The sequence below is a fragment of the Paramisgurnus dabryanus genome, chromosome 15 (assembly GCF_030506205.2).
Source record: "Paramisgurnus dabryanus chromosome 15, PD_genome_1.1, whole genome shotgun sequence".
In the NCBI taxonomy this organism is placed as follows: Eukaryota; Metazoa; Chordata; class Actinopteri; order Cypriniformes; family Cobitidae; genus Paramisgurnus; species Paramisgurnus dabryanus.
Window position 1 is genome coordinate 21,400,853 of NC_133351.1, and position 14,279 is coordinate 21,415,131.

The 14,279-nt window shown below is 37.2% G+C and overlaps 1 protein-coding gene across 1 annotated transcript in view; it reads right to left on the minus strand.

Moving 5' to 3' along the window:
• xpo4 (exportin 4) overlaps nt 1-14,279 on the minus strand; it is a 43,627-nt gene that overhangs the window by 19,722 nt on the left and 9,626 nt on the right. Inside the window, exons 4-7 of the mRNA XM_065248968.2 lie at nt 13,992-14,130; nt 10,723-10,839; nt 10,477-10,630; nt 3,400-3,512 (exon numbers count right to left, since the gene is read on the minus strand). Coding sequence (XP_065105040.1) covers nt 3,400-3,512; nt 10,477-10,630; nt 10,723-10,839; nt 13,992-14,130 — 523 coding nt within the window. The remainder of the gene's footprint in view (nt 1-3,399; nt 3,513-10,476; nt 10,631-10,722; nt 10,840-13,991; nt 14,131-14,279) is intronic.

Genomic DNA, 14,279 nt, shown 5'->3' on the forward strand with positions numbered 1-14,279 from the left:
TTTAGATGAAGCCAGGACAAGGCCTTGGTTAAGTGAAGATGTTTAAGCATCTTTTATAAACATGCCTTAGAAAAAGACGTTACTGGTGTGTCGAATTTTAAGATCTGTTAGTGCTACTTATTTTCAGTGTTTTAGTCTAGGACTAGCTTTAAGCTTTGTCTGTAAAATCAAGGGGTTAAAGAGTCATGAAAGAGTAGTCCTGATGATAAATTATTATCTGAATACACAAAAAACAAAGTTTATTTCATTTGTTTTGGCCACCATGAACCAGCAAAATGTATCCAAATTTAAGGTCATGTCGAAAGGAAACAAACAATGCTTGTGTTGGTGCACTAAAGAAACACACTTTCGTCCTATTTTTCTAAAGAACAACAAAGATTAAACAGATGCAATACTTTTAACCTTTATCACAGCCAGAATAGCTCATGCATAATTCAGCACAGTAATTGTATCAAACAAGATCCTTCTCATGAATAATGCAAAGAAACGGTGGAAACTTATGACTTGCAAGGACACTGTGCAGCCATTCAGCACTCTCAATTAACGCATATTTATATAACTCAGACTTTGTGACATTCTTTTGAAGACAGAAACAAACCCCGAAATGGCTCCTAAATAATAACAAAAATAGTATTAGTTAAATTAGTTATTACTTAAAATTATAAATGCTACTAGTTTTCAACAATGTGTTTCCCTATATATTAACATGTACAGGGGGTTTGTGACACATTTTAAAGATAGGAGCAAAGTTTGTCACCAGTTCGCAGCCCTGTTTCAGAAGAGGCGTGAATGATGGAGCAGCATATTGGCACCTTGTATAACTGTGAAAACGAGTGAAGGAAAGTAACATCTAATCTGTCTTTAGTAACCACCCAAGACTGCTGGTGGAAAGTAGAGCATTATTTGGCAGCAGGCGGCTCAGAGAGCGTGTAATGGTAATGGAGAGGAGCGGAACGTTATTTGGCATCCGCGTTCCTGATGCCGAGGGTAACTTGACAGAATTGTTCCACACATCAGAACAGAATCTGTGCACTGCTTCCAGACGTTACTCTATGTGGTTCTACGAGACACAATGAGCCATTAGATTAAATTGCTTATGACTTCTAAGGCAGAGGTGTTGCTGAGGACCAGTTTGGACAAAACCTCTAACTAACACGAGCCAAACTGTTTATTTGTTAAGCCTTGCGCCAAGCACTTTCACACTACATGGTGTACTAGAGCTAATAAAGCCCAAATTTAGGCTGCATTAAGAGCCAATATTAGTAACAAGGGGTGCAGATGGCATTTAGACTGTCAGTTAAGTTTCATTCAAGCCTTTAGACTACATTACAATGGAATATAATCAAGCAACAATGCTGACAAGAAAACCACTCACTGCCATGACTAGATAAATTTAGTTTTAATATACCATCTAAAAGCCAATTTTTAAATTTACAAACTCATCAGGGGTGAAAAAGAAATGTATTTATTTATTTATTTTAAATCTTATTAATTTAAGCACTTAATTCCCTATTTAATCAAATTTGAAACTGTTAACTTAGTTAATGCACCACAAATTAACATCAATTACTGTGATGACATAAACAAGAATAAATAAATGCTTTTGTATAATATATTGTTAATTTTTTGTTCATAATGCATTTACTGATGTGAACAAACACAACCTTTTTGTAAAGTGTTACAGACATTTGTATTTCATATGATTCAGTACACATAAACAAATAATTCAAGGTTTGTTCTGTTTACAGCCATAGCTCTAATACAATATGAATATGAACCCTATCAAGCAACTCGAATCAAACTCGTGTACAATTTGACGCACATATCTTATTAAAGGTAGAAAAGTGATTTAGTTAAGAGCAGAGACAGATTTTCTCTCAATGCTGTTTGATTAACAGGAGTGAAAGACATGAGCAAAATTAGGTAACTTCCCCTTTAAGACCAAAATCGGATCTAATATACTGTTACACATGCATTTTCTAAAGACCTAAATTGTCGTGTTTATGAGGATAAAAGAAAGAAGGTAACTTTGATGCTGGTGTGTATTAAAGGCTAACGTGACGTGGGCGCGTAACCTCGATTGAGAAAATACTACGAGTCAAGTGTGTGTGCTCAATCTGCACAGACTGCTTAAACTTCGGCAGCAAATAAGGTGACTATAAATTGTAAAACATATCCAGCCAAACTGGCCAGTGATTTGACATCATTACCACAATAGCTGGACATGATTTTCATAATTTCATTCACTGCAAACCTGTCGCACACCCCCCTTACCCCTCATTTTCAAAAATTCAGCTGATCTAGACGAATCACAAAAATGACCTATTTTGGATACAAAATGGCGAATTTCACCGAAAGGTGACAAGTTTGCACCCATTAAAATGAAAATTATGTCGTCATTTACTTACTGTCAAGTAGACATGGGGCGGTAACCGGTTTCAAGGCATACCAAGGTTTAAAACAGTCGAGGTTTCAAAACCACTTACATTTTCTGTAATTCCGTTTGCAAGGTATGAGCTGGATTTAAACAAAATGTATTAAATCATTAAGTCATGTAATTTACATTTAAAATATATATTACAAAAATATTTTTTTGAAAGAAAATTATAATTTAAAGCCTATTTTTCACCCAACATACATACATAAAAATAAAATGTATTGTGTCCAGTTAAAAAGTTGTTGTTTGTATATGTCTGAAAATAACACATTTTAGTATTGCAAAACTGTGAAACCGTGGTATTTTTGCTTAAGGTTATTATACCGCCAAAATCTCATACCAGTCCATGCCTACTGTCAAGTTTTTTCAAACCTGTATAAATCTTTTTGTTCTGCTTAACAGAAAATAATATATTTTGAGCCAAGTTGTAACCAAACTGTTTTGGAGCACTATTGACCTCCATAGTATTATTCCTAGAATAAGTGTCAAAAGTGCTTCTGCTTTATTACAAATATATTCAGCAGAACAAATAATACAGAGCAAATAATACTTTTCCATCATAATTTGAAGAGTTTGGCTCCAAAACAAGATACATTTTTTTAAATCTTTTTCGTTTTGGAACCAAACTCTTACTTTACTTTTTGTCATCTTTAACAGCCTTAGTATGCATGATGATTTTTTGCTCACTGCAGTTGCAAAATAAACTGCAGCTCAAAACCTTTGAGACATCTGTGTAGTTATTTAAGTGACAATATGTAATGTTAAAAGCATCTGATCTAATTGCTGTTATTTTTAATAAATGCACTGTAAAAGCAATATTTGAAGAAACAATTACAAAAGAGATGAAACGCATGAAAAAACAAAGACACTGAACGTGCAATAACATTCTAAGCAAACGTGAAAAGCAGATCAAATAAAAAACTTAAGGGAAAAGAATGAGATTTTTCAAAGGTGGTACTCACAGTGAAGAAAAGATCCATGACTCTGTGGTCTAGTAGGGTTTCCCTCCAGGTCTCGGTTGGCTTGAGCAAGACATTCTGAGTGGCTTCGAACATGGCAATGTAGTGCCTTCCCAGTGACACCTCAGTTAAGGTCAACAGCAGTAAGAGAGAGGATAAGAACAGACTGATGTTTCACACTGTCACTTTTCTCTGTTGGTTTATCTCTGGCAGTTCCTCTTGGATTGCACCAAGAAGAGTGTGGAAAATTGCTGCAGTGAAATCCCAGCACAGCAGCAATGTATGTTTTCTCCAGCTCTTCTTTTTCTATCTGATTCCATCTGTGACACAGTTACTGTCCCCTCCCACTAAACGTTTACCTCAAAATCTCCCTGTCCATGTGGCCCACTGGGTAAAAGATGGAGAGAGCCACTCTGGGAAAAAAACAAAAAGAAATCGAGAGAGAGAGACTCCCACAGGAATGTTTGATCAAAGCCAGTTACCGGCAAAGGCCATGCATTCCTCTGGGCTGAACCCACAGTCACTCCCAGCTGACAAATGCAAGCTCCCTCTCTCACATACACACACACAATCCCACATGTACAGTAAGTATCCAAAGTGCTACAGATGGGTCACAGACACCTAGTCGATTAGTTAGGTATATGGCTTCTTAAATACTTACATTTATTAATGTATCTTTTTGGCATTTGCATTTAATAAGTGTGCTGACAGGACAAGCTTTTAAACACTGCATCGCATTTGAGCATCCTGCCATAAGAACATAAACGACAGGATTTCATATCTACAAAAAAGCATCACAATTACTTTCCACTGCTCTTCATCCATATCTTTATTAATAACAACCAAGCTCCAAAAATATTCTAGAGTCATCTACACCTAAAACTATCCTACATGGCTTCCATATGACTGACCAGTCACTCAGGAAAATATGTGACCCAGTCTGTGAAAATCCAGCTAAAGTTATATTTTGATTATGGTTTTCAACATAAAATCATCCTATGCAATCCCATGATATCTTAGATAGATTTCACATTGATCTTAATCTTTGCCTTGACCTTAATAAATAACTGAAATCATACGACGACTCCTATTTAGATTATGACATTTTAACCTGGATTTCACAGAGAGGGTCACATATGTAGTTTTACGAGTCAGTTATCTCACACCACAAATATCTGGCAGCTCACCTATAAAATAACTATACAGACTGGACACAAAGGGAGAGTGTGTGGTTGTGTGTGTGTTGGTGGTGAGCGTCACCCCCTTTGTGCTGTCTGTGTCCATCCTATGCAGACTTTATAGCCTCTTAAAAATAGCAAAGGGCCAGCAGAACTCTGAGTGACCCATAGTGAGGAGAGAAGAGGCCTCAAGAGAAGGCAGATGTCCGTTAATGCGAGAAACATCACAAATCACAGCTACTATGCAGTGGATACGTTTTGTGTGCCAAACTGAATTGCTGAACACATAACATATACCCTGTATTTTTAGATGACATCATACGGTTTGCTCTGTGGGACTTTGAGGATTTGTAATATAATATCTGATGTACATTTCCACAATAAGTCTGTCATCTAAAATATTTAAATATTCATAAGGATGTGGAATTCGGTAAAACGAATTGACAGTGTGGATGATAAAAAAGAAAGCCAATCTGATCGAAGGTGCGTGTCGTTGTTCGAACAGAAACAGAAATCATGCATTTATTCTTGTTTGTGTTGCCATGACACGTCACGTCAATTTTAGTATCGAATTTACGCAGGCAAAAAATGACTGGTAAATGGACGCCATTGAGAGCTGAAGGGCCAGCCGGTCACTTAATGTCCCTTGGAGCCAGTGCTGGAAAAGTGTGCGAGTGTATGAAAAACAGGGTGGGTGAGTAAAGATATGACCTACTGAAACCCGATCCGGGCTTACTCACAAACGCACATGACTCGTTTCCACCAGCCCTCGTCCCAGCTGCTGAAAACACACAACGCATGACAACTTCAACATACCTGATTCTACAGGCCTATTCTGACACAACATACACAAGCCATCTTCAAAGACAGCATCCTAAATATTTCAAATAACTGATTAGAAATGCACTACAAAGGCAGCAACCTCACATATGTAGTACTTCAGTAACTGTTAAAAATATATTCCACATAAGTAATAAATATTACCATTAGCACACATCTCAAATCACTCGCAGTTCCAGCATGGCATCAACTCTGGCTTACTGACAGGTGGGTGGGTGGCACTTTGCTCTTATACAGGACGCATTACACTACAAATGCTTTGTGGGCATATTTGACTACTTCTGATTTAATCACAAAACATCTTGGACAGTTTACAGCTGCAATAGACTTTATGCCCAGCTGCACTACTTCCTGAACTTGAGCCAGCTCCTTGTTTCCTGTCTGCCATTATTGGACAAACTGATTAATCCAGGTGTGCATGAATATTGTTGTTGTGACCATAGATATGTATATAAAGGCTAGATGGCTCAAGGCGGAGTCAGCTGTGTCGTCACTTGGCGGCCATCTTAGGTCAGTGCTGCCATAGTGCTGCTCCCTGCTGCTGTGAACGGAAGGTGAGTGACATACGCCAACTAAAATGCTCGTAACTTGCTGAATTCTTGACGGATTTACAAACAGTTTGGTTTTTTACAAACGTTATTAACGTGGCTATAATTCTGGATGCTTTAACATGTTTCATGAATTTTTTATTTATTTTTAGTATACGTATTCAGTGTCATAGGTACATCTTTGACGTTTATAACAAACCAATCCGTTTGAAAATCGGTAAAAAATTAAGCAAGTTATGGTCATTTAAAAGTACCTGCATCATTAAAACTCAATGCTACGAGTGAGCGAGCGCCCTGTCCTAAGATGGCCGCCAAAATGCGGACGTTCCACTCAATTGGCCATCAGCGCGGACGAGCCATCTAGCCTTTATATACATATCTATGGTTGTGACTACTGAAGTCAGGCACACCTGGATTAATCAGTTTGTTTGTGACTACTGAGGTCAGGCACACCTGGATTAATCAGTTTGTCCAATAATGGCAGACAGGAAACAAGGAGCTGGCTGAAGTTCAGGAAGTAGTGCAGCTGGGCATAAAGCCTATTCACATTTATGCAGGTAGCAGACATTTTTATCACATCAAGTGATTTAAAGGGATACTCCAGACAAATATCAAAATTACCCCATGATTTACTCACCCTCAAGCAATCCGAGATACACATGTCCATAATCTTTCAGACAAACACATTATAGTTATTTAGTATAAAGTAAATGTCCTTGCTCTTTGAAGCTTTATAATGGTAGAAAACAGAGATCAGGGATCAACTTCTGACTTTAAAACCCAAAAAAGTTCATTCATCCTTCACAGAAGTAATTCACACGGCTCCAAGGGGTTAAAGGGATAGTTCGGCCAAAAATGATATTAAACCCATGATTTACTCACCCCCAAGCTGTCCGAGTTGCATATGTCCATCGTTTTTTAGAAATAGCCGCCATCTTAGACTCCTCTGTATTCAGGAGAGAGTATTAGCGTAGTGTACGCACTTTTCTTAGTGACGTATGACAAATTCGGAGGGCGGGGCACAGAGCAGCAGCAGAGTAGCCTCCGTAGGCTGCGTAACCTCTCATCCTGAATGCGGACGCGACTAAGATGGCGCTACCGGAAAGAAGTTATTTTAGTTTATAAAGTTTTAAATATGGATATATCTACAACAACACCGCGCGGATTTTAGAAGACCTTTGTTTATCATCCTGGAGCCGTTTGGATTTATTTTGTGAAGGATGGACACACTTTTTTTGGACTTGAAGATCGTGGACCCCGTAACTTCACATTTAATCAACTGAAAGATCTAAAACATTTTCTAAAATATCCGAAAATGTGTTTGTCTGAAAAACGATGGACACATGCAACTCGGACAGCTTGGGGGTGAGTAAATCATGGGTTTTATATCATTTTTGGCCGAAATATCCCTTTAATAAATGTCTTCTGTGGGTACTTGATGCAATTTTGTAAGTAAAATCTCCATATTTCAAACTAAATAAACTATAATAACTAGCTTCTGGTAACAACGCCACGCGATTCACAAGAGAGTTTGCGCAGGAACTCTCGTGAATCGCACAAGTCCAAGATTTTGCCGTTACCGGAAGCTAGTTATTATTAAGGGGTAATTCTGATATTTGGCTGGAGTATGCCTTTAAGAGGTACCTTTTATCAGTATGTGTGTTCGTTGGGTTTGAACCCATTGCCTTTGTGCTGCTGAAGCAATGCTCATTCGAACATATTTTATTTAGCACTGTGCACTTGATCAATGCACCTAAAAGCAATGTTAATATTAGGAAAATGCAGTCAGCGACACTAGCTTAGTTGGCACCATGGTGACTAACTTATGCGACCTAAGTTCGAGATCTGTCCGATTTCCCCTTCTCTTACTGTAAATAATATCCTGTGATCTTTTCCCAAAAAATATTATATTATAAATTTGAGGAGCTCAGATGCAAAAGCCGCTAAATGACACCTCTGTCAAAAATTAAATAATGATATTAAGCGAATGCTCTTGGCACGTATTATATTATTATTAAATACTTTCACTTTAAACTTGCTTAATCCTGGCCTCAGCCCATTCAGAAAAATATGTTTGTTGGCAGAATCTGTTAAACGGCACAATGATTTTTTTCCAAGTCACTTAGTGCACGGAAAAATTGAATGAATGGCGGTGTACGTACATCGGATTTCAATTGTCGATTGGCAAGGTAGGTAACCGAATACATATAGTACATTTTTGGGCTGTCTACCTTTATTCAGAAATACCTTTTTTGCAGAAAGTTGAGATTTTTGCAAAAAAAAAGTCACTTAAGAGGGTTTTGCAGCAAAAGTCAGTCAGATTTGTTAGGAATACCAGTGACATTTATGAAAATAAGGCATTTCAATTACTCACTAATAACCTAAATAATAATAATAATAATAATAATAAACCTAAACATAAGAGCATGATACAAAAATGCTCATTTACAAGAAAACATGTCAGACGCACTCATCTGAACTTCTCGGATGTATTTTGAAATACAAAAGTGATGAATCTCTTTAGCCACAAGCCTGCACATCACATGGCCTGCATGAGGCATTGTTAAGTGGAAGCTAAATGAGAGCTAAAGCTGATACTGTATCTTTAGTTCAGGACTGCAGAGTGATTCAGGGAGCATCCAGTGAACATAACGATTATGTGAGTGCTGAGAGCCGACCGGTGCCAGACAGCAGAAATGAGTTCCAAAGCTATTAGGAACCTTGAGTGTCACATCCAGCCTCTTAAGATTCCCTGACAGCCCCAGGAATGCCCCCTCCCTCTCATTGGCCCACATACAGCAGGCTCCCCTCCTGAGCACTGGAGATAAAGGGTGGCACACTGTCATCTCCTGCTGCTGTTTTGAGCACTTGACCCGCCCTGAGGTCATCAGAGCCATGGGTAGACATGCCGTCTTGAAAACACCGGGGGGGAATTGCATGTTTAGGAATAACGCAGAAGACATGTACACATGACAAGTGGGAGTGTGTCACGGGTAGATGACACGCATACCGGGGCTACTGAGAGATGGCGGCACTTTGAGCAAAAGCCTAGTCTGAGCGGCTGTCAGGGATACGCACAAAGACTGCGCCCCCGAAACTTTCAGCAGCTGCCCTGTTGCTCGATCTGGTGCCTTTTGAAGATACCTTTTAAGTAAACTGATTTCAAACTGGCTTTTAAGTTATTGTCATATCTTATGTCCAAGACATATTTGACTGAGATTTATAGCAGCTCGAATGATAATGCATGGGGCTGGCAACACCAAGGTCATGGGATGGATTCCAAGAAAATGAACATATTAGATGAAAGCACATTTCAAATGAATAATTTGAAAGTAAAATATGCTGTCAGCTGCTAAAATTTGTCAGACTATGAAAATTGTTGCACTATAAATTACACAACAATCCTTGGCATCTGTTGTCCTGATGTCGTGGCAGCGCACATACTGTGAACAGTGCAAAGACTACAATAATTTCTTAGATGTAATTACAATTACTCCTATAAGCAAATCTATGCAGAATTATAATTATTTCCACCAATCACACCGTCACGTTTTGCTGGAATTGTGGGATATCTCATGCTGCAAAGGAAATATCTATGCCGTCCTCAAAAACTGAACAGATACAGGTGGGTTAGTAGACAAGATATTACGCAGTGCATTTAGACATGCATTGATGCCGTCCTAGTAGAACAAAACCGGCAACAGCCAAATTTTACAGGGTTTAAACACAGCTAACTACACACACATGAATAAACTCACACACTTTGTTCTCTCGGTATCCTTAACAAACATGCTCTCTGTATCTAAGAAGAACAATCTCCTCCTCCTGGACCCGGTGGGCAATTTATATGACTTGCAAACACATCAGTGCACAAATGGCCGGCCGACATTCCAGACTAGTGCTCAATGAGCTGTGTGTTTAAAGGCACACTTATTAAGTACGATAAGGGCTTGGCAGAAGCCTCCTTTGTAAGTGATATGTGACCCCGGTTGGCACAGACGCCAGTAGAGATCTCTTTAAAGAGACGGAGAGACACAAAGTCAGCCTGAGAGGGATTAACACCTCAGAGAGCTAAAACACACAGGGACGCGTGCGTGCCATCAATCACAGCGTCACAGCTCGTGATTAAGGACTAACACTAACAGACGCTAATAGTAGGAGATTATACGTGCAAAGGCAAAAGTGCAACTATGAAACGCGGATAAATATATTCTAGTGGCACAAACAATCTCTCGTTTGATGATGTACGTTTTTCCACTTTTACCACTTTTGTGGTTTGTGTTTGAGTTTATGATGTTGTTAGTGATTACATCTATTAGATTAGCTAAAAAGTTAACTTTGTGCTTCTAAAACACTGGGGCTATTCAGAAAACCTTTGGTATGATGTCTCTCTCTCTCTCTGTTCCTTCCACTTTGAATCTTAAGTCTTATTTAAAAGATTTTTCAAAAAATTATGGATACACACATAAAATGCACAGATATAAATTGATGACCAACTTTGCGTAAAAAGATATGATTGGGCGGGAGAAAGTTCCAGCTAAGCACTTGATTGGCCAGCGCAAGGTAACGCTGGAACACAGAGGACATCTGAGCATTGAGGTTCTCCCTTCGACTGAACTCCTGCAGGACTTCCATGGTGAGCATGAAGATTTGCCTGAGATCCTCTTCCTGAAACATACACACGCACATACACATCAAAACCCTTTAAACAGTCGGTTGATGAAGGACTTGCTGAGAATGACAGGGATTTAAGGACAAACCTGAAATATGCGCTTGCAGCTTCCGTGAAACTCCATACTGAGACCAATGTTGCTGGTCTTGTTGGAGCTGGAAAATTCACTCAATAGAGCCGTCAAGATGGAGCAAGCCAGTGTTTGCTAGCAGGTCAGACACATAAACACACAGTGATTAAGATTATTCTCTGATATGTAAACATGTACGCTCTTATTTTTTTATAAGCCCTTTCTGAAATACTGGACAGCATGAGGGCTTTGTTGGTGAGGTTGGGGATTGTAAAATGTGATATACTGTATAAATATATACATACATAAAATATTATTCTCTACGAAGGAGGATTAGGGCCAAGCTAAAATAAAAAAATAAAACCATCTCGAAATTAAAGTCATTAAAATGCGAGAATAAAGTCATTATTTAACAAGAAAAAAGTCAGAATAAATATAATTTCGAGAATAAATTCGTTATTTAATGAGAATAAAGTCGTAAAATTTCGAGAATTAAGTCAATTCAGTTTAGGCCTATTCTTTACGTTGTTTACTGCATTAAGACAGTGATATAAATACACTAAATTCACTAAACACTATAATATATTATTAAAGCATGTACGGTCAAGCAGAAAAGCCCAGAATGTGCTAGTTTTCATTAAAGGAAACAAACGTGCACTTTAGCAGTTTGTGTTCTTATTCTGGGATCTTTTTTTTTTTTGTTTATTTTGTTTATTTCACACACATCATCATTCTAAAGGCAATATAGTAATATATCTTCTGCTTGCCTGTACACAGAATGTTTTATGAATAAAATGTTTGCTGAATATTACGGTGTATTCAATGTTGTCTTTTAGGGTTATAAGGGGTCTGCACTTTGCTTTCATGAGAACAAGCCAAAATGAAACGTAGCCTACTCATTGCATTTATCTCAATTGTTCACAGAACGAGTCTTTCCATTCCTCCCTCGGCTATACGATCATTATCCCCCATCACCTGTGCACTTTCATTTACAGTAGGTGCGCCTTCATGTGCGTAACTTTCCTTACGAAAATTAACCATGAAAACAAAAAAAACATAATAACTGTAGCAAAACCATGGTAACCACAAAATAACCATGGTTTTGACAATCATGGTTTTCAAAAACCATAGTTAAACCATGGTTAGTGTAGTAAAAACATGGTTTTGCTGATAGTAATCAATACACCAAAAAACAATGGTTACTATACTTTTACCACATAAAAACCATTTATTCATTACGATATTCTGTTCATTGCATCCCTGTTTTATTAAGGTGTGCACCGAATTTTGTTTGTTTACATTATCTCCCCCCATATCACTTTTATATGAGGAAGATTCCTTGAAATTGCCTTTCTGAGCGGATCTCCTTCATATTGTTTTATTAATAAGACAGGTATGTAATTTGGTATCTGCGCTGCATATCTGCCACTTTATTCTAGTTAAATAACAGCTTTATTCTCAAAATTATATTTATTCTGACTTTTTTCTCGTTAAATAATGACTTTATTCTCATATTTTAATGACTTTAATCTAGAGATGGTTTTATTTTTTATTTTAGCTTGGCCCTTATTCTCCTTCGTAATTCTCCATCAAGACACAAGCATTTATTTTTTTGTTGAATAAAAATTAAATAAATGTCTTAATGTGTAGTTAAAAAAAAAAAGATTAAATATTTTTTTACAAACTACCTTGTATGGGTTAAAATATAAATAACTTTATTCATGCAAAAGCATGTATTAGGATATTAAGTTAAGATTATGGTTCCATGAAGATACTTTGTAAAGGCCCACCATTAATATATAAAAAATTTATTTATCATCAGTAATGTGTTGCTAAAGACTTGAACAACTTTAAAGGGGATTATCTCAATATTTAGATTTTTTTGCACCCTGAGATTCCACATTTTCAAATAGTTGCATCTCGGCCAAATATTATCATACATAAATGGAAAGCTTATTTATTCACCTTTCAGATAAATCCCATCTTCAAAAAATAGACCCTTATGATTGGTTTTGTGGTACAGGGTCAATTTTATCATGCACACAACATATTAGGTAATCAATAAATATTAAATTAATTATGTTTACAAGCCACTTATAGACATCTGCATTTAATTCATGCAATTTTATGGTGCATAGTAGGACCAAACTTCATTTGCCAGAATGAAAATTAATCAATAGATCAACAGGATTATTTTTAAAGCAAACATAACTTGATGGTCGTATTACTGTTTTACGATACAATTATTAAAACAGAGAGAGATACGGTATGTTTATCATATCAGGGAATATATAAATCTGAAAATGTATTGACTTATGCTATGCCAAAATGCTGGGCTAATGAAAAATATCTTAAATTCAGTAAATTTCCCCCTTATAATCTGACATCCTTTACATATAACTTTTCCTTATTAATTACAAAGACATCAGCTGTAATATTATAAATAGTGTCCAACTCTCGTTTTCCAGAAATTATTCGAAACAGAACAAACAATGACCACGTTTACATGCACCCTCATAATGTGATTATAATGCGATTTTGGCAATATTGCGATTATACTTTACCTTATAAACACAATACTTCAATAAAAATAATGTGATTAAGCTCATTAGCAGTTTTAAAATGGCAGTATGTGTCCATGTTAATGCTTTAATTGCATCTATACTGCACTAACTGAAGTGCGCAAGTGTTTTAGTCATGCACCTTACGAGAGAATTTGTTTTAAACTTGACATTAGGAAGTTTTCTATGAACTCTGTCAACATTACTCGCAGTCAGCAGTCTGCCTTCATCTAAAAACAGCTCAAATAACGCCACAGCAGCATATACAATCGTTACAGGCACTGTCATAATATTTCAGTCTTCAGCACGGCACAGAATAACAAAATATTTCCATAAGAACGTGTTTGTCATTAACGTAAGTAAAGTAAAACAGTGGACAGAAAATGTGAGTTCATCATTTGCTCTGCATTGGGCTATGTGTGAATAATCAGAAAATAAAAACAGGAGTGAAGAGGTTAGCTCCAATCAAATTAATAAACTAATAAATTATTGGAAATAATCCCATTATTGGTGTACATGTAAACTTAGTCAATGTTGGAAACTCTACCATGTTATTGGAGCGACCTCTTCAGGACAAAGTGGGTACTTTCCCCTTTTCTGTTATGTTGCAGTATTGGTACTCTCCTAGTTATTAATGTTACGGACTGAAAGAAATCCACAATTCTTTACAGAGAAGTCTAGAAGTGTAGCATTTTACCGCCAGAGGTTGTGATATTAAGGTCTTACCACTGTAGGATTCCCGCTGCTGATGAGTTGGCTGACCTCATGGAAGATGCTTTTACAGTTGATGGATTTGTCAAGAGAGCCTCTCTTTACTATCACTGCCACTGCCAACAGGATCTGCTCTCTAACATACTTCTGCAGACTGAGAGGAACGTGAGAAGATTACAACAATTCAAAGACCACAAATAAGATGCACTTTGCTCGCTAAAGATAAACAAAGGATGACATTCAGAAATAATGTAGTTATACGGACATGAAATTGTGATTTGACACACTTGCATGTTTACATAA